This window comes from Notolepis coatsorum (assembly GCF_963971535.1).
Source record: "Notolepis coatsorum genome assembly, chromosome: 6".
Taxonomy (NCBI): Eukaryota; Metazoa; Chordata; class Actinopteri; order Aulopiformes; family Paralepididae; genus Notolepis; species Notolepis coatsorum.
Genome location: NC_140170.1, coordinates 162,873,135 through 162,894,484, shown reverse-complemented (window position 1 = coordinate 162,894,484; position 21,350 = coordinate 162,873,135). Strand labels below are relative to the sequence as shown.

The following is a 21,350-nucleotide window of genomic DNA, read 5'->3' as shown; positions in this document are numbered from 1 at the left end:
GAAATAGGCTGCATCCTCCACGTCAAGAAAGACAGACAGGCATTCTCGGTGACAAACCCTAACCTTAACCAACTCCGAAATAATGCCTAACCTTAACCCTCCCTAACCTTAACTTAACCCTAACCTTAACCAACTCCGAAATAATGCCTAACCTTAACTTAACCCTAACCTTAACCAACTCCGAAAGAATGCCTAACCTTAACCCTCCCTAACCTTAACTTAACCCTAACCAACTCCAAAATAATGCCTAACCTTAACTTAACCCTAACCTTAACCAACTCCGAAAGAATGCCTAAACTTAACCAGTGGAAGAATGCACGTTTATAGCGAGAGATGATAAACGTAAAAAAGAAGAAAAAAAAGAAATTGAAGTGATTCGAACTTGTGACCAACCGCACCGCAGGCTCCACAGCACGGCGGCGTACCAGTTGAGCTAAGCGTTGATGGAAAAACATCGGGGATTACGGCTACATAATGCCGCAAGCTCTGCCGCTCCGCTCTCCGCTCTGCGGCTGCCGCGGGGCGTGTCGCAGCCAATCAGGGAAAACGCGGAAGCACTCTTCGGCTCCAATTAAAGAATAGGCCTACAGGCTACTATCCGGAGAAACAGACTAAAAAAAAAAAAAATCCCTGGAGAAAACCCACTATGATTGGTTGGTTGGTTTAGATATGAGTATGACGACTCACGATTGGGTAAGGTTAGGCCAAAACATTACGGGTAGGCCAATCAGAGGCAGGATAGGGCGGGACATGCCACTCCAGCTCCGCAAACCAGGAAGTAAACAAATCAAAACACAGACTGAATGAACCAGTCCGCGCGAAATGGCAGAAAGATTCGATGTGTCCAGGGCTGATGGCATTGATGAAGATGATGTCAATAACAACAATGCCTCTCCATGGCCCTATCTGGAAAAATGTATGAGTTTGACTGAAAAAACGCCTAAAACATATGTGTTTAGTGTTTATTGTGTCAGCCAAAAACGAAGCTTCTCTCAACTTCCCACACGTCCAGCACTAACTTGAGAACACATCAGGTAAGCTGATGAAAAGCTTTACATAAACATTGTCAACTGTTCCCAAACAGCACACAAGTCAGTGCACTTTTTGTCAACAGATTTAACTAACAGATAGCTGCTATCATGTTTCACTGTAGGCAGAAAATGAACAATATTATGGGGGTGGAGAAAAGAAAAAACAAACTAACATAAATAATACATACACTAAGAGGGAAAAGATCACCTAGAGCAGTGGTTCTCAACCTGTGGGTCGGTCAGGACCCCCCCACATGATTTTGGGGCCATGGAATGTTTTGTGAGTTACATATTTAAATACATTTGGTCATTTAGCTGACGCTTTCATTCAAAGCAACTTACAAATTGTGTACAACAAGTCAGCAAGAGTGGTACATATCTAGCAGCCAAGGATAAGTAGTATTGTTTGTCTAGCAGTGTCGAGCTTGAGTGTTATACTCCGAGTACATACTGTAGTAGTATAGACATATTAGCATAGTTGGTGGTAGTATAGACATGGTAGCATAATAGTAAAATGCAGTAAGACAGTTATTATTAGTTAAAATTCTGATATTGAAGAAGTGTGTTTTTGGTTGATAAAGTGGGCAGTTTATCCTGTGCTGAAAAGTCTCCATTCCAATAGAGAGTATATATTTGTGTTTATTTGATTGATTTGGCCTTTTATTTATTATGTTTCCACAGTTCTTTCCTCCTACTTTAACATTTTGTACATAATACAAGTTCATGTTAAAATGATGACACAAAAAGTTGTTTCAGTTTTCTAATAAACAATCAAACTGAACCTTTTTTTGCCTGCCTATTTGTTTGGTGGAAACTTGATCATAAAGTAAAAAAAAAAAAAAAAAAAAAAAAAAAAGTGCCGATGTAGTTAGCTATTTTTGCCATGTTCTTGTAGTGTAGCTTGCTACATTTATCTGGGGATAGCTTCCATTGTAGTTGAGCTATATTTAATCGAGGGTAACTTGTAGTGTAGCTTACTACATTTTCCAAGTAGCTTGCCCATCACTGTATACAAATAAAGATTATTATTAGTGTATGACATGTATGAAAAAATGCCAAAGTTACACAACATATTTTGTTTAAAAGTCACCTTATTGTTACGCAATGGTTGTTGTGTTTTTGCAAATATAAATTAAAAACGTACACATTTGCTGGAAAATGTGTTTTTTTCTTCTTTTCCAAAAATCTTGAAAAATTACTTGGGCAATTATCGTATGAGGCTAATGATTTGGACTTGCATTTCATGCAACTGAAATTACAAGCCGTTTGCCCTTTTCAAGCTCAGAGCCATTCCCAATGATAACGTGAGGCTGGATGGATGAAAAATTAATGGATATCGCTAATAGGAGAGTCCCCTCCTCTACTCCCTGTACACACACGACTGTGTGGCTCAGCGGAGTAGCAATACAATCATCAAATTTGCTGACGACACAGTGGTGGTGGGCCTGATCTCTGCCAACGACGAGAGGGCCTACCTGGAAGAGGTCAAGGTCCTGGCGGGATGGTGCCAGGAAAACAGCCTCTCCCTGAACGTCAGCAAAACAAAGGAGATGATTGTGGACTTCAGGAGGTCGGGGGTCAAGGACTACAGCCCCCTCAGCATCGACGGGGCACCGGTTGAGAGAGTCAACAGCTTTAAGTACCTCGGAGCCTACATATCCGAGGACTTGACATGGACCACACACATTGACAGTGTTGTGAAGAAGGCACAACAACGCCTCTACTTCCTCAGGCGCCTAAGGAAGTTCCAAGTCAGTCAGAAGATCCTTAAGAACTTCTACTCATGTACAATAGAGAGCATCTTGACCGGCAACATCACCTCCTGGTTTGGGAATAGCACTGCACAAGACCGAAGCAGACTACAAAGAGTGACACGTTCAGCCGAACGCACAATTGGAGGGGGGCTCCCCACCCTCCAGAACATTTACAACAAGCGTTGCAAGGGCAAGGCTAAGAGAATCATTAAAGACTCCAGTCACCCGAACAACTGCCTCTTTGAACTGCTGCGGTCAGGCAAGCGATACCGGAGTCTCAAGGCGAGCACAGAAAGACTCAGAAGAAGCTTCTATCCCCAGGCCATCAGGCTGCTAAACGAACAATGAACACTACACAACAACAACCACCAAACGCACATAGCACACACATCCACACGCACACACTCACTTTAAACAAACACACTGTAGCACCCACTCCACACACTTTATAGCACACACCCACTTTAAACAAACACACTGTAGCACCCACTCCCCACACTTTATATTTATTGATGTAGGATTGCACTACAACTCGTACACCTTACTGTAAATTGTACCTAAATTGTACCTCATCCCATTTCTGCTTTGCACTATATAGTACTGTACATTAGTACACTGCATAGTATTGTATATTATATGGTAACTCAGAACATTGTACATATGTCTATACCGAACACTGTGACCTCATTTTCTTCTTCTAAATTACATGCTATACTATGTTATTTGATACTATCTTGTCTAGCACAGTCTCTGGAGCGTAACAGTAAGAAGCATTTTGTATGAAAGTATTCTGTACTTCTGTATGACAACTATTAAAGAAACTTGAAACTTGAAACTTGAATAAAAGAAATAACGATTAAATAACGAGATTTCTCGTCATTGGCACACAACGCATGGCGGCCAACAAGATTTCTCGTCGTTGGCACCCAATGTGTTAAGTAAAAACGAAATCATACGTTAACGTGGAAGCTCATACGTTTCAAGCATCAACAATGTAACTTTAAGAATGAATGCTTTTATTTCCGGAAATAACATTAGCCTGGTCCGAATATGTACATTTACATTTATATGTATATGTAGCTGTTAGCAATGGCCAGCTAGCTCGCTTGTTGGGGGGGGGGGGGGGGTGTCTTCGATCAGTATCGAATAAATGGTAAATGGTGCATTTATATAACAGCTGTTATCCAAAGCGCTTTATAATTTTTGTTCCTCACATTCACACACCGACGGCGGAGGCAACCATGCAAGGTTCCAACCTGCTCATCGGGAGCAATTAGGGGTAGGGGTGGGCGATATGACGGTATTAAATAAATATCGGGTACAGTTCATTAACAATACACTTTTTAAACGTATCGTGGACATCGTGATGTTTTGCACAAACCCTCACGTCAGTTTCTAAGGCGCCGCGGCTGAGATGAGACTTGCTTTACCGGCAGCGCTTTCCCCTCTCGTCTCACAGACACACACACACACACTCCCCCAACTTATGTCACGTACACGCATACACACGCACGCACACAAAGGGGCGTGTTTGTTGTGTTTGGAGGAAAGAGGATAGAGAGGGTGAGAGAAGTGACGAGAGTTTAAACGTTAGCCCTACGTGTTTTATTCAGAAACAACAATGGAATATGGAGGCGGACGAACTGGTTCCAAAAAATAGTAGCCTCGCGTTTTTACCGTTAGCATTGCGGCTAGCGTAAATTAGCTAATAAAGCACTGGTGTCATAGCTTCATAGCTAGCTTCGAAGTCCTCTATTGTCCGTGTGTGTCGCGTTGAAGATGACGTCACAGCGTAATACTTCATGTTTCATGAAATTAAAAAGTAAATATATATGATGATGATGCCAGGGATTAAAGCAAAAAAGATTCTCCTGACTGAACTTTTTTTCAGGCCAAGTCATATTCTTATTTTAACCTCCACTTTAACCTATTTTTTTTTTAATAGCATTAGCGTTTTAAGGGAGCCTACTTGTAGAGCCTACTGTCCTGACCGTGACTATAGACCCTACTGTTGTGTTTGTTGTGCCAGGCAGGGAAGCTGTGTGCTGGAGAGCGTGAATGCAAGTCTTGTGGCTAGCTTCTGATTGATGGCGAGCTAGCACCCTTTTCCCATTACTTTGAACCATGAACTAAACGACTTGTTATCATACAAACAAGGGACTAAACACGTTTCGCAATTATGCCACAACAACAATGGACAGTCTCCTCCCCACCGTTTGTATATATTTTTTACCACCCACCCACCCCCTCCTAATGTACAGTCTCCTCCTCATCATATGTATATATTTACTGTTAGGATCTCTGGGTAACAGTACTGTATATTTGCATATTGTATATGTGACAAATGTAACAGTACTATATACCTGTAAGTCATGTATGTCCCCATGTCATAAATGTCATGATGTCATGTATGTTGTGTATGTCATAAATGTCACTGAATTGAAAATGGGGGACCCTGATGATGTAAACAAGACAAACATCTTTCTCTGGTCTGCATCCCCTTAACAATTGTGTGTATTGCTACTGGATTTACCAGATCCAGAGTGAATAAATGAAAACTTTATTTAATACACGAGACCCTCTTCTTGGGACCAAGTAAGGTTTTGTCGATAATCCAATGTACAGTTACCCCCCACCCCGCCTACCCAACCACCTCCAATGTACAGTCCCCCCACCCCACCGCCTCCAATGTACAGTTTCTTCGTCAAATGTATATACTCTCTTTTTTAGACTATTTTTATATCACAAACAATACTGTATTTGTAAATCTGGTATGTCATAAATGTATAGATGTAGCAGTACTGTCTATCTGTATGTCATGTGTGTCATATATGTTATGATGAATTGAAAATGGGGGACCCTGATGTAAACAAGACGAAAGTATTTCTCTGGTCTGCATCCCCTTAACTATTGTGTGTATTGAGCTGTACTGTACCCATTCTGCAATCTGTTAATAAAATGTTCAATCAATCAATCAATATTTAACAGATTGCAGAATGGGTACAATACAGTACGGCTCAATACACACAATTGTTAAGGGGATGCAGACCAGAGAAAGACTTTCGTCTTGTTTACATCATCAGCAAAAAACGACTGTCGTAAAACCAAAACACACCTCAGTTTTAAATTATTTTACATGACTATTTTGTTACCCTGCCATGTGGCGGACAGACCTCTCAGACCTCGCAAATGACACTCGCCCCAATAGCCTCCAGCTGCAACCGCGGAGCGAGCAGCGTCCCGTCTCTCGAGTCGCTGAGTGATGACTGCTTGGCGCCCTTTTTCATGATATTTGGCGCCCGATTGGCTCAATTTTGTTTCAATCTGTATGCATCTACAAATCATATTATACCAGGTAGCCAATTCCGTCAGACTGCGAATCAAATTGACGGATCTCCCCAATCAAATTGACGGAAATCCGTCTGGAGACGGAACACTTTAATGCCTGTGATGCACACACACCTTTACAGTGTTTTGTTTACCAGTAGGATGTTATAACATTGCTGATAATAAAATTATTATTATTTTCTCACAGTAGTGTGTGTGTGTGTGTATTTTTGGCTAAAGTTGATAGAAAACACAGTACTGTGCAAAAGTCTTGGCACCCAAGAGTTTTTATATAAATTGTCTTAGATGTTAATACATTTGTTTCTGTATTAGTGTGTCAGTAGACTACCGGTACTTAGATTTTTAGAAACTTTTAATTTAATTATTTTTGAAAGCCTCTTCGTGGTTTAATGCAGGCATATGTTGCAGGGACTATTATTATGGATGCACCGATCTGACTTTTTCAGTCCCGATACCGAGTACCGATCCGATACCCATTGTTCAATTAATAAACTGTATGCCTCACTGTGTGGAAGAGACTGGGATCATTCTTAAAACATTACTTTCCTAACATAGTGAAACAAAATGTAACAAATTAACACAGATATAAATGTACTGAATTGTTATTTCTTATTTTATTTCTTATTATATTATAATAAAAAGAAATTATAATAAAAATATATATTTTTCCCCCCCCCAATACCCGATCAAGCTATTTTAGTCATATCGGGGGCCGATATCCGATGGCATCCCTAACTATTATAATCATCATGTTGGCGTGACTGTATGCATCCAAGGGTTAAAGCAAACATTTTTAAGTGCTTTAGAGGAAATGTCAAAATATCTTGATATATATAGTGTATCGCGAGTGTGACATATCGTGATTTCATTTAGAGGCCATATCGCCCAGCCCTAATAGTCTTGCTCAAGGACACTTCGACGCGCTGCTCGGGAATCGAACCGGGAACCTTCCAACTACCAGACGACCACTCTACCTCCGGTATAGTATAGTATAGTTCCCAGTGACTATCCAATAGCAAGTGTATGAGTTTTGCCCATCCCTAGCGATCATTACATGAATTGTAACGTAAAATTGCAAAATCGTAATGAGTGGACTTACAGCTGCCGGCCGAGGGTGATAACCTGAATAGTGACAGTCCAGTTTGTCCGTGCTCTCCTCCCGGTCCTCGTTCTCCCCCTCGTCGCTGGAGGGCCGCAAAAGGCCGTCGGGGGCGGTTGCCGGGTGGTGCGGTGACTCGTGGAGTAGCGAGGGGTCTCCAGGGGTCCCGCCACCTCCGTGACTGCTGTTTAGCCTGATGGAGGCAGGGGAGAGGCTGTCCGTTAAGAGGCATTTTCATCTCAAGGATACAGAACAAACCCTTAACTACCTAGCTGTGGGGTAAGCGCTGCCACAGGAACATAATTCATAGCAAAGAAGTCCAACAATCGCATTCATGAAGCGCTATGTGCAGCTGAAGCTGTTGTCAAGAGGAATACAAATGCAACAAGGTCCTGGATAGAGCCCACATGACAGTGCTATAAAAGCTCACTGGATAAAGCCCACATGATAGAGCCCACATGATAGTGATATAGAGCTGACTGGATAGTGATATAGAGCTCACTGGATAGTGATATAATATATATAATAATCATATTATTATATTCTTTTTTTTAATAGTCGAATTTTATTTTCATATTCGAATCCCATGCCCATCGAACGAAGCTTCGAAGTATTTAAGACAGCCCTACTGGATAGTGATATAGAGCTCACTGGATAGTGATATAGAGCTCACTGGATAGTGATATAGAGCTCACTGGATAGAGCATGGCACCAATACTCTCAGGGTTAGAGATCGGATTCCCACCAAGGCCACTCGTGCAAAAAGGTTTGCACTCATGGCTTTGGATCAAAGTGTCCACCAAACAGCATAAGGTTATGCAGAGCCTTTGCATTTCCTCAACCAATCACAATGCAGGGAAGCGTTAAGAGCCAAGCTACCTATGGGGGAACACACGGGATGATTGGCATGGGGAAACACCTACCGTGGAAGACCAGAGTTGTGAGGCTTGGGCTTGCCCAGTGGCAGAGGCTTGGCGGCGTCCGGGGCGGGTCCATTGCCGTGGGCCACTTGGTGGGATTCATGAGCAGCGGCGAGGCGAGAGGAGGGGTGGGGGTCCCTGAGGGGGGGGGTCTGTGGGGGATGGGGGTGATGGAGCTCCCTCTCCCGCTCCCTGGCTCTGCTTTTGTGCTCGGCCAGCAATGTGTCGAATCGCTTCCTTCGCCCTTGCACTGCCCTCCGCTGGCTTAAGGAATGTGTCTGAGGGCAAAGGGGGGGGGGGGGGAAGGGCAAAGGTCAGATTTGGGTGTATACTTAGGTCCTCTGCTTTGATATCTGACTCAGGAGGACCTATAGAAAAAGTTTTAACTTAAAGGAACACGCCAACTTTTGGGGAAATTTGCTTATTTTCCATCTACCCTGGAGTTAGACAAGCAGATACATACCCTTTTCTTCTTCCCGTTTTTCAAAAAACAACAGGGCAGCAGTGGTTCGGCAATAAATTATTCAGAGTATATATCTGCTTAGAAAGCAAATATGTAAAAAAAAAAAAAAAAAAAAATTGTGGTAAATAGACCGGTCACAATTTTTACAGGAACGTTTTGGAGTTATATTTAGAGTGTATTTGGTGACTGTTGGGAACTAGGCTACACTGGCACACCTACTTCCAGTGAATGACGCTAAGCTAGGCTAACGGTGCGGCTGTTCCCTAAGCCTAATGCATGCACAGAGAAGAAAAGGGTATGTATCTGCTTGTCTAACTCCAGGGTAGATGGCAAATAAGCTAATTTCCCAAAAGGTTGGTGTGTTCCTTTAACCCTTTCAGTGCCACGGACGACATATCTTGTTTTATCAGCCCCCCCATTGAGTGCCCACAACGACAAATATAGTTTTATTTTTTTATTAGCGATCTGAATTCATATTTCATCAACCGAGTCTCCCGTTGGTACACCAGCCCCTGCAGGAGCTCAGATTGGAAAAAAGCGCCCCCTATCGTCTATCCCTGTGTAACTGCAGGTCAGTCGCTTAGACTGACCTGGGATCTGTAGATCTGTGTGGGGGGAGCCAACTGGCTCCTTGTGCTGGCAAGCCGTCTGATGAACATGGAAGTGATCGCGGGACGGAAAGCAGCCTGGATTATATATTCACAGCAGCCAATAATCAATCAATGCGATCGATATTTGGAATGGCGATCAGGAATTGGAATAATCTTTTTGGAGAACATCTGATCTAAGGTAAGGAGTCTATGTTACCAGTCTTGGGGTAATCGGAGCTGTATTCGCTGAGATAACAGCGTGTCCCCTATGTGCCATGTGTGTGTGTGTGTGTGTGTGTGTGTGTGTGTGTGTGTGTGTGATCTTGCGGGAACGAGATAATCGATTTTTCAGCTTGTGTCTATAGCGTGCATACGTACACATATACTATCGATAATCTAGCGTTTATTTGAAAACGATTCATAAATAGGCCGACAAATGACAACGTGTCTAGTGTATTCGAGAATATTCCAATAAATGGCGTTTATGAGGGAATCTTTCTATCTTCCCGGATATTTTCGAGAGAACGATAGCTTTTCGAAATGCTATAAAAAGGATATGAACCGATTAAAAAACAATCCGTTTCGACAATGTTGACTGCAAACAAGTCATTGATAAGCGACGGGCAGATTAGACACATAGCCATAATTTAAAACATAGATTAGGCGTTTTTAACGCTAACATTGAAGTGGATGGTGGCATTCAACAGAGTAAATCAACGTTAATCAAAGGCACTGAAAGTGTTAAGATGCTCCACCGTTTACCAGACATCACAGGTGAATCACACGCCTCTCCAGTACTGCACTTTTGAATTGACCTTAAATCGTATTCCATTCAGCATTAACATGCAGGATATGAGTCAATTCTGATTTGCACGTAGGATACATTTCCAAAAGAATGAGGACAACATCATTCCTTCGCGGCTCGGCTGACGGGAACATTTATAGTGGCAGCAACTTAAAAATAGGCTACTATGCACACTTTGAAAGAAAGGCAGTCTCTCTACCGTGAGGCTAGGTGTTTTATTTCACACAGATTAATTTTCAGAGTTATCTATGCAGTCTATGCGCCGTCTCCAGTGTTCACCGGCTCGATTCCACTACACGTCACAGACATAAGTGTGACAAAAAAATTCACCACAGTCAGAAAGATGAAATTTACACTGGCATTTGTTTTAATATAAAGCCATAATTAGAGATTGTCCAAACTACATTACCCCGTTGTTGCAATGGACCTCTGGACCATATAGACAATACAAACAAATGACTGGCGCTGTGCTGCTGAATGGTGGAACGCCCTACAGGGGACATCGAAACTAAGCACACTAGTGTCCATGGTATTGATTTAGAACACTGGTGACCAAGCAGGTCACCACAATCTGTAATTATTATGTTCAAGTGTGTAATGTTTTAAAGGAATCCATTTTTCTATCCTTATAGTACAGTTGTATTTATTTGTATTACTATTTTGTCTTTGATGGGTTAGGGTTGATGACTATGATACTCAACAACACTGTAAATGAGGGTTTCTCTGTGTCAATCTTCGAGTCAAAATAAAGATTGAATCAATGAATCTCAAATAATACAATTGATCTTTTCTTTTTTTTAAACTTTGACCAGTCAGCTGGTTCTTTTAGCGTTTATCGCTTTTTCTGGTCAAGCATGACCGACAGAAACAGGTTGAATGGGGTATAGATCGGGGGAAAGACACTGAGAAAATACGGCGAGTCCGGGAGTCGAACTCGTGTACCCCAGATCCGTGACGCGCACGGTTGTCCCCGACGCCGAAATAGCGTCCGAGGTGAGCTACTGGAGCTCCCCATACAATTGATCTTTTCATGATTCTATTATACCAGCCTACTCATTTAGCTAGACTATGTCCTTATGATTAGTTGATTAGCTGCTATTCTGTAACTAATAATGGGGGGGGGTATCAGGTAGCACTGGCTAATCTCTACTTGATGACATCACTGCCCGCAACATCCAGTCATAAGACCGCTGAGTCAGACGACTGAAGAAACGGTAACAAGCTAAGTAGCGGAATGTCTTCTACAAACTGACGTCAAGAAAACCAAAGTTAGCGCAAGGCAGGTCCAGTAGTGCCTCTGGTAGGAGGCTCGACATGAGACACACTGGCTTGGAACAGAAAGTAAGTACGGCAGCAGCCGGGTACCTTGCATGTTAGGGATCTTGTGCATGGCTTGCGAGCGGTCATATCCACAACGCCACAGTGGACATCTGGGTTGAACTCCCGGTCTGAGAGAGAGGACACGACAGAGAGATGAATATGTGTGTGTGTGTGAGAGAGGGAGAGAGAGAGAGAGAGAGATAGACAGAGAGAGAGAGACAGAGAAAGAGAGAGAGGGGACACAAGGGAGAGGGATCCAGTCATTATGAGCCGTTACTAAACTGACAGTATGCCGATGGCAGGTGTGAATAATTAGCTGATTAGGCAACAGTTCTCGGGTTTGTCTCAGAAACCAGACACATCGTAGGTTTTGACAAGTAGTGTGTTTACATACACATTTCTGTTTTGGTGTTGTTGATACTCCAGTATTCCGGTTCCAAGTTGACACATAAAAAAGGTATATGCTGTTTATAACAGCTGGGATAAGCTCTTATCCTGATATGAAACCCGAAAATGATCTTTGAGATGTGCCGATATCATCTCTGGTATATGCCGATAATAGCCGGGATATTGATGCCTTATCCTGTTACTGTTGGGTATTGTGGTCTGGAAGATACTTTTCCACTGTAATATTCAGGATATTGTTTACGCATGCATATAGGAATATTTGTGAGCCATATGTCAGGATGAATAATTAATCCCTTATTGCAGCTGGGGATTTAAGAGCCACTTCATCAAAAACAATGTAGATTTATTTTGCAATAGTTTTGCACACATTCATTTAGTTCGACAGTAATTGTGAGTAAATGAGGTGAATATGGCCACCAGCGATGTCATCGGGGCCAGTGAATCCTTGTGTTGTGTTAATGAAATGATAAGGTAGCAGTCCCTATAAGACAAGCAATTTTTTCATTACATAATTTGACAGGAGGTATAGCAGTCGTCTGGTAATCGGAAGGTTCCCGGTTCGATTCCCACTCCTCCCGGGCGGCGTGTCGAAGTGTCCTTGAGCAAGACACTTAACCCCTAGCTGCTCCCGACAAGCAGGTTGGTACCTTGCACGGTCGCCTCCGCCGTCAGTGTGTGAATGTGTGAGTGAATGGGTGAATGTGAGGAACAGAAATGGTAAAGCTCTTTGGATAAAAGTGCTATATAAATGCTCCATTTACCATTTATAATTTCACAGTGGTGTAATAAACACAACACATGACATCACCAGTGGCCATAAACAAAACAAATTTACTCTCAATAACTGTCAAACTAAATGAATGCGTGCAAAACTGCATTCGAGTTTTTGGATGCATGAGATTATGTGCAAAATACATCAACATTGTTTTTTGTATGAAGTGCCCCTGTAACCTTTAAAGTATTAGCTAGTGCCTGGAATACTGTGTACTACATGTAAACACACTTGAGAACAAAGAGAGGGAGAGATAGAGAGAGAGATAGAGAGATAGAGACAGAGTGAGAGAGACACAGAGAGGGAGATAGAGACAGAGAGAGGGATATAGAGAGAGAGACAGAGATATGAATGTGTGCAAACTGCGTTTTTGGATGTATGAGATTATGTGCAAAATAAATCAACATTGTTTTAGTTTTTTTGTGCCCCTTTAACCTAAAGTATCAGCTAGTGCCTAGAATACTGTGTACATCCTGGTCCTCCACCACGGTCCTCTCACCTGACAGTCTCTTGCAGAGGTGGCGTCTGCTACTGACGCTGCCGCCGTCCTGCTTCTTGTCCGACAGGACCGACAGGTGCCCCTTGCCATTGGGGATCTGGCCGGGGGCCAACAGGGGAGGCTTTGGTATGGAGGGGCAGTTAAGGCCTGGCTTGAGGGCCGACGAGGAGGTGGAGGTGGTGGTGTTGGAGCTCACAGTGGTGCTAGAGGCGGAGGAGGCGGAAGAGGCGGCGGAGGCAGGGATGGAGGGAGCAGACAGCAGTTTGGTCAACGGGTCCACCTTCAGATGCATCTTCTCCACCTTGACCGCCGGGATGAGGCTGACGGGAGGAGCACACGGAGGGAAAGAGTGAGCGAGCGAGTGAGCAAGAGACAGAGCGATACATAGACCGAGAGAGAGAAACAAAGAGGGGAGAGAGAGACTTACATGTACACATATCTTTATTCTAAATCTTTAGCACAATTCTCTCGTTTTTTTTTAGTTAAGTCTTTACATTTTCTACATAGTATATCTGATTACAAAGTTGCAATGTGACACAGCCCTGTCCACACAACTCTATTCTAGTAGGCCTATATTTTATTTTAATTGTACATCGTTTTTAGTTTCTATTAAGTTTAATACATTTTGAATGTTTCGATTGTTCTAATAATAATAATAATAATAATAATAATAATAATAATAATAATAGATTTAATTTATATAGCACACTTTAAACTCAGTGAGCGCTCAAGGTGCTTCACAGCAGAAGGAACATTTTATTTTAAATAAAAGGTTTAAAACATGAAAACATTCAAATGAATTAAATAAAAACATGAATAAAAAGGTTTAAAACATAAAAACATTTCAAATGAATAAAATAAAATAAAATAAAAAGTGCGTGGGATGGCAAGGAGGTTTTGGCTGCCAGACCTGTGTGACCTGGATGCAGGTTTGGCAATGTAAACATATGTTTCCCATGTCAATAAAGCGAGCCCCTTTGAATTTAAATTGAATTGAGAGAAAGAGAAAGAGAGAGAGACTGGGGGGGGGGGAGAGAGAGAGAGACTGGGAGGAGAGACAGAGAGACTGGGAGGGGAGAGATAGAAAGAAAGAGAGACAGACAGACAGACAGACAGACAGACAGACAGACAGACAGACAGACAGACAGACAGACAGACAGACAGACAGACAGACAGACTGGGAGAGAAGAGGAGGAGAGTTCTCCTAATGTAATGCATCAACCATCAAAGAGCTTAGTAAAAACATCATCTTAATGGACCAGATTTTTGAAAGTACAGTATATTTGAATCCCCTGGTAGATGCTGAGCATGTTTTATTGAGTGGTTGGAAATGTACTAAAGATCTGGTACAGCGAGGTTTGAACTCGGTCGTATAATATATGCTTATTGTGGAATGTTAATGCCACAAGTATCATTCTGTTCTGCTTCAGAAGTATAGTTTGTTTTGATACAACTGTCAGCCTCTCTGAGCACAGCCAGATCTCAGCAGGGGGCGCCCTTCTGTGCACGAGACACTATCCCTTTCACTGCCGCACTACCAACACGGTTAAATCTTTCACTTTCATCTTTCAGAGTGACCCGTGTATGTTATGCAATATTTCAGAGGAAGCCGATTGGATATCTGAAACGGCTTGATTTTGTTGATATCCAGGGGGATAGAGATCAAAGGGCTTCAGTCATCATACAACAACAACAGTTCTAACACGTTGGTTAATTTTACATCAACATAGCGTGTGTAAAAAAAATTATTATAATAAATGAAACACAATTTTCATTGTATTGAATCTTTACCGCAAGCGCTTAGTGAGTGATACTAGCTCATCTAGAGGATGACTTAGTGAGTGATACTAGCTCATCTAGAGCAGGGGTTCCCAAACTTTTCAGGCCAGGACCCAGAAAATAAGGCGTCAGAGAGCCGCGGCCCAATGCACATCGTCTGGCCTTTTTTTTTTTTTTTTTTGCCAGGCAACCGATTTTTTAAGCCAAATATCACTTCAATCCTATTAAGTTACCGGTAGTTCAAGTTAGTTATTCATTTATATGTGCTATTTATGAGAAGGCTAACTTGTTGCAAAATAATAATGATAATAATAATAGCCTCATTAAAATACTATTATTGCTTCGGTTGTTTTCAGCGTTTTATGTGCATAATCTGTTATTTAGTTTGAAATGTTTGTTGAAATACCGTAAGTAGATTTTTCGTTTTTGTTTATTTATTAAGTTAATATAAAACCATATACCGGTAGTCACATTTTAGAATACAATAGAATAGAATTTTAGAATACAACTAGAAACACTGTCCTGGCCTGCTTCTAAGTTCAGTGGCCTGACAATTTTTTTTTTTTCTTTCTTTTTTAAATCATCTCGCGGCCCTCCCGTGGCTGCTCGCGGCCCACCTTTGGGTCGCGACCCCGACTTTGGGAACCACTGATCTAGAGGATGACTTAGTGAGTGATACTAGCTCATCTAGAGGATGACTTAGTGAGTGATACTAGCTCATCTACATGACTTAGCGAGTGATACTAGCTCATCTACATGACTTAGCGAGTGATACTAGCTCATCTAGATGACTTAGTGAGTGATACTAGCTCATCTAGAGGATGACTTAGCGAGTGATACTAGCTCATCTAGATGACTTAGCGAGTGATACTAGCTCATCTAGAGGATGACTTAGTGAGTGATACTAGCTCATCTAGAGGATGACTTAGTGAGCGATACTAGCTCATTTAGATGACTTAGTGAGTGATACTAGCTCATTTAGAGGATGACTTAGTGAGTGATACTAGCTAATTTAGAGGATGACTTAGTGAGTGATACTAGCTCATCTAGAGGATGACTTAGTGAGTGATACTAGCTCATCTAGAGGATGACTTAGTGAGTGATACTAGCTCATTTAGATGACTTAGTGAGTGATACTAGCTCATCTAGAGGATGACTTAGTGAGTGATACTAGCTCATTTAGAGGATGACTTCGGTCAGAAGTGTCTTCTTAAGTGCGGCGAGAACAAGGGAATACGGAGAAGAGCAGGTCAGATCTAAACGCAAAGGAAGGCACAATGAAAAGGAGAGGTTAAAGGTTCTAGAATTGTAGTCTAGAGTTGTAGTCTAGAGTTGTATAGTCTAGAGCTGTAGTCTAAAGCTGTAGTCTAGAGCTGTAGAGTCTAGAGCTGTAGAGTCTAGAGCTGTAGAGTCTAGAGCTGTAGAGTCTAGAGCTGTAGTCTAGAGCTGTAGAGTCTAGAGCTGTACTCTAGAGCTGTAGTCTAGAGCTGTAGAGTCTAGAGTTGTAGTCTAGAGCTGTAGTCTAGAGTAGGGATGCACCGAAAATTCGGCTACCGAAAATGGTTAAAAAGGCTCTTTCGGCTTTCGGCCGAAAGGGTTTTAGCACCGAAAATATATGACCGAAAGTCAAATAACGTGTTGTTGTGATGACGTCATCAAAACGCGACTACAGACATACCGGTAGCATGCGCAACATGTAACGTGAGCAGCTTGGCAGCTCTTCCTGCATTCTACAGCCTGTGATAACTAACTCCTCTTGGGAGTAGGGATGCCCCCCGAAACCCGGTTCTAAACTAAATTAGAAAAAACCGGAGTATTGATCAGCTCCGACGTTAACGGTACAGCAACAGTGGACACTGAGTAATGTTAACGTTATGACGAGTTCATACTACACTACACGTATGAACTCGACATAACGTTAACGTTACTCCGTTTAAATGAAGTGTTTAATTAGCAGCAATCTGTTGTTGAAAATGTATCGTTAAACCGGAAATGGAAATGCGAGGACAGGAAGTCGTCATCAATCGTTGTAGTCTTTTAGTCTTAACAGTCTGGAATTAATGTATGCATTCAAAAGTGCTGAAGAAATGTTTTATGGGCCCATAATAGTGATTATTAATATTATTTAAGTTAAGTTTAGCCATAATCATGTCTTTTGCCATAATCAGGTAGCTAAAAAAATATATATATATATATATATATTTATATTAATCATTTTCGGCCTTTCGGCATTCGGTTTTCGGCCAACTGTTTCCTATTTTCGGTATCGGTTTCGGCCAAGAATTTCCCATTCGGTGCATCCCTGGTCTAGAGCTGTAGTCTAGAGCTGTAGAGCTGTAGCCTAGAGTTGTAGTCTAGAGCTGTAGAGTCTAGAGCTATAGTCTAGAGTTGTAGTCTAGAGCTGTAGTCTAGAGTTGTAGTCTAGAGCTGTAGTCTAGACCTGTAGAGTCTAGAGCTGTAGAGTCTAGAGCTGTAGTCTAGAGCTGTAGTCTAGAGCTATAGTCTAAATTTATAGTCTAAATTTATAGTCTAGAGCTGTAGTCTAGAGCTGTAGTCTAGAGTTGTAGTCTAGAGCTGTAGTCTAGAGTTGTAGTCTAGAGTTGTAGTCTAGGTTAGTCTAGAGTTCTAGTCTAGAGTTGTAGTCTAGAGTTGTAGTCTAGAGTTGTAGTCTAGAGTTGTAGTCTAGAGTTGTAGTCTAGGTTAGTCTAGAGTTCTAGTCTAGAGTTGTAGTCTATAGTTGTAGTCTAGAGTTGTAATTTACCATTTATTTAGTTTAGTTATAGTCCACCACTAGCCTATGTAAAGCCATGGGCTAGCAGTAAGCCAACCCCTAGCCTATGTAGGGTAGCCTACCTTTTGCTGCTGGGGGCATCATTGGCTCCACATGAGAGCAGAAGACAAATAAATAACACAATACAGACTACATAGCGCTAATTACACAATCATTTTGTCCCTCAAATCATCTTTGCCACCATTCTGCACTAATATGCCCTTCTGTGCCACTTAAATAAATGTATCATGCTGTGATTGGACTTTGGGGTGTGAGTCCAGCCGTTTTATGACTAACGCTCATCCCTAACGATCCACAATTTGTTGTTCGTTAACAAGAGCGAAGTGTCGATTTGGGAAATCCTCGTGAATAAGCATCTCTAATTGCACGGTAACAACTTACATCTTGTCTGGCTGCAGCACCCGGAAGGGGGGGAAGTGGGGTCTTCGCTGGATGCCAGGCAAGGGCTTCTCTTTGGCTGGTTTGAGGAGTTTGGAGTTGGAGGAGGCGGCGGCGGCGGAGGAGGAAGAGGAGGGGATACTGGAGCCAGCCACGGAGGGTCGACTCAAGATCGCTCCGGTCGCGACCCCGGACCCCGAGCCCAACCCGGGCCCAGCTCCGAGGCCACTCGCACTGCTCCGGTTGCGGCCCGGCAGGGGGAAGGGCGTGGCGGAGGGCGGCTTGTTGGCCGAACTGTGTCTTCGCTCTGGGGGGGGGAGACAGGATGACAGACTAGGGTTGTGGAATAGCCTTCAACTTGTTGATTTGGGTACCTTTTCATGTTTAGTACAAGAGTGTAATATACTAGACAAGAGGGAGCCTTTTCCAAAAATACATACTGTATATATACATATATTATTGTCTCGTCTCTTGGGTCTTTGGAAAGACCAGACGAGGTCAGAGGAGTTTGATAGTAATTACAGAGGATGGCCAGATAATGTTGATATTTAAACATAATTTATTTTGTGTGGTGTGTTACAACAATAAATAACTAAATGTTGACAAATTTTTTACAACTGAAATAGAAAACATTGTTATTACAGAGTACAGACAAGAATGGATAGTCTACAGTCTACACCCTCCCCAGACCGACAGTGGGGCAATGCGCACAATGTCCAGGAAGGGCATTGGCATAACGACTAAATTGAGATGGGAGAAATAGATAGAAAAACAAAATAAAAAGACAACCTGTAGAAAGACCCAAAATACACATTCATAGAAGTCTAGTCTTGCTACGACAAGTCAAAAGAGCAGGTTGCTTCAACATCAATTAAGTAGGACTCAGATCTATGCCAGAGAGCTCAGCCTGAAATAGAACTAGTGTACCAGGAGCTGCCTGCCTTTAAGCCATCTTACTACTGCAGATCAAAAGCAGGAAGATACAGGGAAAGGTTAGGATAGACTGAATGGTTAAAAGGAGACACAAAAATAGCAAAGAATAAACAATGAAAAAGGCTAAACAAAAATACTTTCCTCTATGAAACATGAAGTCAGTCAACACAGTTTGCTAAAACGTTATGTTGCGTCCCCACGATTGAACCCTGGCACCGGAGAACCATATCATTGAATAACCATTCTTGGACAGTATATTTGCAGTTGTACAAATCAAACTCCCAAATCACTTGGGAGTGTGAATGTGATAAATCACCAGAAAGTAACTCAGCATCTACCATCTTTAACTACTGAATGAAGACAATACTCTCAACTTAAAACGTTTGAAAACATTGGGCCTCATTCAACAATACTCTTATTATTTTTCTTATATTCTTGCTTACCCGTCTGTTAAGAGAATAAGAAAAGCCACCGCCACATTCATCAAGCCGTTCTTAACGTCGAAATCGGTTCTTACCCAGGTCGGTTGCATGATGAATCCCACTCATTCTTAAATTCAAATGCGCGTTCGCGCTAAAAGCATTTGCATACAGACACGCCCGTCCATCTCCTTATAAGGCAAATGAGGCAGGTGTAAAACAGCCGAGTTTCGGCATCTGAACGCGGTCTGATATATTCAACAGGAAGCGTTTTGGGACTGATCTCAAAATGACACACGCATACATCTCACGACTCGCGACTCAGTGCATGTGTGTGTGTGTGTTCCTGTGGGTCGTTCATCACATGCGTGTGTGTGTTAATTAATACCGCGTACTGTATAATGCAAAATCAATCGTTCCAGCAAAGTGGGCGTTGTCAATACTGAACGACTTGACGACGCTTGTCAAGAACCAATCGCGCAGTAGGTTGGGAAATACTGGATCTGTCACCTGCCATCTCTCTCTGAAAGGTCCCTGTGTAAAGTTGAGCAACTTTACACAATTCCTGTGAGTCTATTGAACACATCTGTAAGTTTATTTTTCAAAAGAAATTAATTGTTTTATATTTCTAATCAATTACTCAAAACCATCATTTTTCTCCCTTTGGATTTCAGGCTGTGTTGGCCTGGCTCCGCCCATAAGCACTTTGAGTGACAGTCAATTTCGCCGCAGGGGGGGGGGCATAATCCCACGGGACAATGCATTGGTAACTTGTTTCAAATGACAATATATACCTCTGATTATTATTGTACGGATCGGAATACGGGCGTGGGAGCATGCGCTATGATTAGGGATGCCCCGATCACGTTTTTTGCCACCGATACCGATCGTCTTGAGCCATATCGACCGATACCGATCGTTTTTGATAAAAAAAAAATATTTTTTTTTTATATAATTATTTTTTTATATATAAAATATATATATTATATAATTAGACTTGTACTTGTAGTTGTATTATCTGCGAGACATCGCCACCACGCAACAAGTCAAAATGCTCGCTATCTGCAAACAGCTCCACTGTCTGTGTGTACTCGAGTAGCCTCCAGCTACGGCCAGGATTCTCCGGCGCTGCAGCTGGACCCTATTGGTATAAATCACATTCACCATGCCCTCAGCTCGAATACGCATCGAATCAATGTTATAAGACATTGATATCAGGAGCTATCTGTAGCTACTGCTAGCCGGCTAGATAACGTTAAGACAACGCCTCAGTGAACTATTTAGTTTAGAGCTAACGTGAGCTAACGTGAGCTACCGAGTCAACGGAGGTAACTTATCATGCACTCGACTATTGCTGGAGCATTTGTTGATATCAGCAGCTATCAGTAGCTAGCCAGATAGATAACGTTAGACAATGCCTCATGTAGTCACTGGGTCATTTAGTTTAAACAGTAACGTTAGCTCGGTAGGTAGCTAACGTTAGCTCACGTCGCATGCACCAGACTATAGCAGACTGCGAGGCATAGGAGCCTGTTGTTTACACGAGTGCGGGAGGGGCTGGGGAGGAGGAGGGCCGTACGCTGCACGCAGCTCTGTGTGTCTGAGAGAGAAGTCAGCAGTGAGATCTCCGCTAAGAATTGGATCATGTTTTTCGATCGGTTTTGACGATCGGCGAAAAAAAGCATTATCACCGATCACCGATCTCATATTTATACTGAATATCGGCCGATACCGATCGCTGGCCGATCGATGGGGGCATCCCTAGCTATGATATTACAGTGATGCTAGTGCTCCCGACTGCGAGGGAGAGAGATAGAGAGGGAGAGAGAGAGAGAGAGAGAGAGAAGGAAAGAGGGAGAGAGAGAGAGAGGGGGGGAGAGAGAGAGAGGGACACACGGAGGAACGAAGCATTTATTTTACACACAACCTGTGTAAATGCTCTGTGTGTGTGTGAGAGAAGACACGCGGTCCGATCCCTCTCTCTCTCTCGCTTGCTTGTTCTCTGCCTCTGTTAGAGCTGCCGCGATAACCGCATTACCGC

The 21,350-nt window shown here is 42.4% G+C and overlaps 1 protein-coding gene across 1 annotated transcript in view; it reads right to left on the bottom strand.

Annotated features, from left to right (window-relative positions):
- The window catches only part of atxn7 (ataxin 7), an 81,829-nt gene that overhangs the window by 7,670 nt on the left and 52,809 nt on the right, over positions 1–21,350 (bottom strand). The window contains exons 5-9 of the mRNA XM_084316798.1: positions 17,961–18,264; positions 13,010–13,329; positions 11,376–11,458; positions 8,156–8,430; positions 7,233–7,425 (exon numbers count right to left, since the gene is read on the bottom strand). Of these exons, the coding sequence (XP_084172924.1) occupies positions 7,233–7,425; positions 8,156–8,430; positions 11,376–11,458; positions 13,010–13,329; positions 17,961–18,264 (1,175 nt within the window). The remainder of the gene's footprint in view (positions 1–7,232; positions 7,426–8,155; positions 8,431–11,375; positions 11,459–13,009; positions 13,330–17,960; positions 18,265–21,350) is intronic.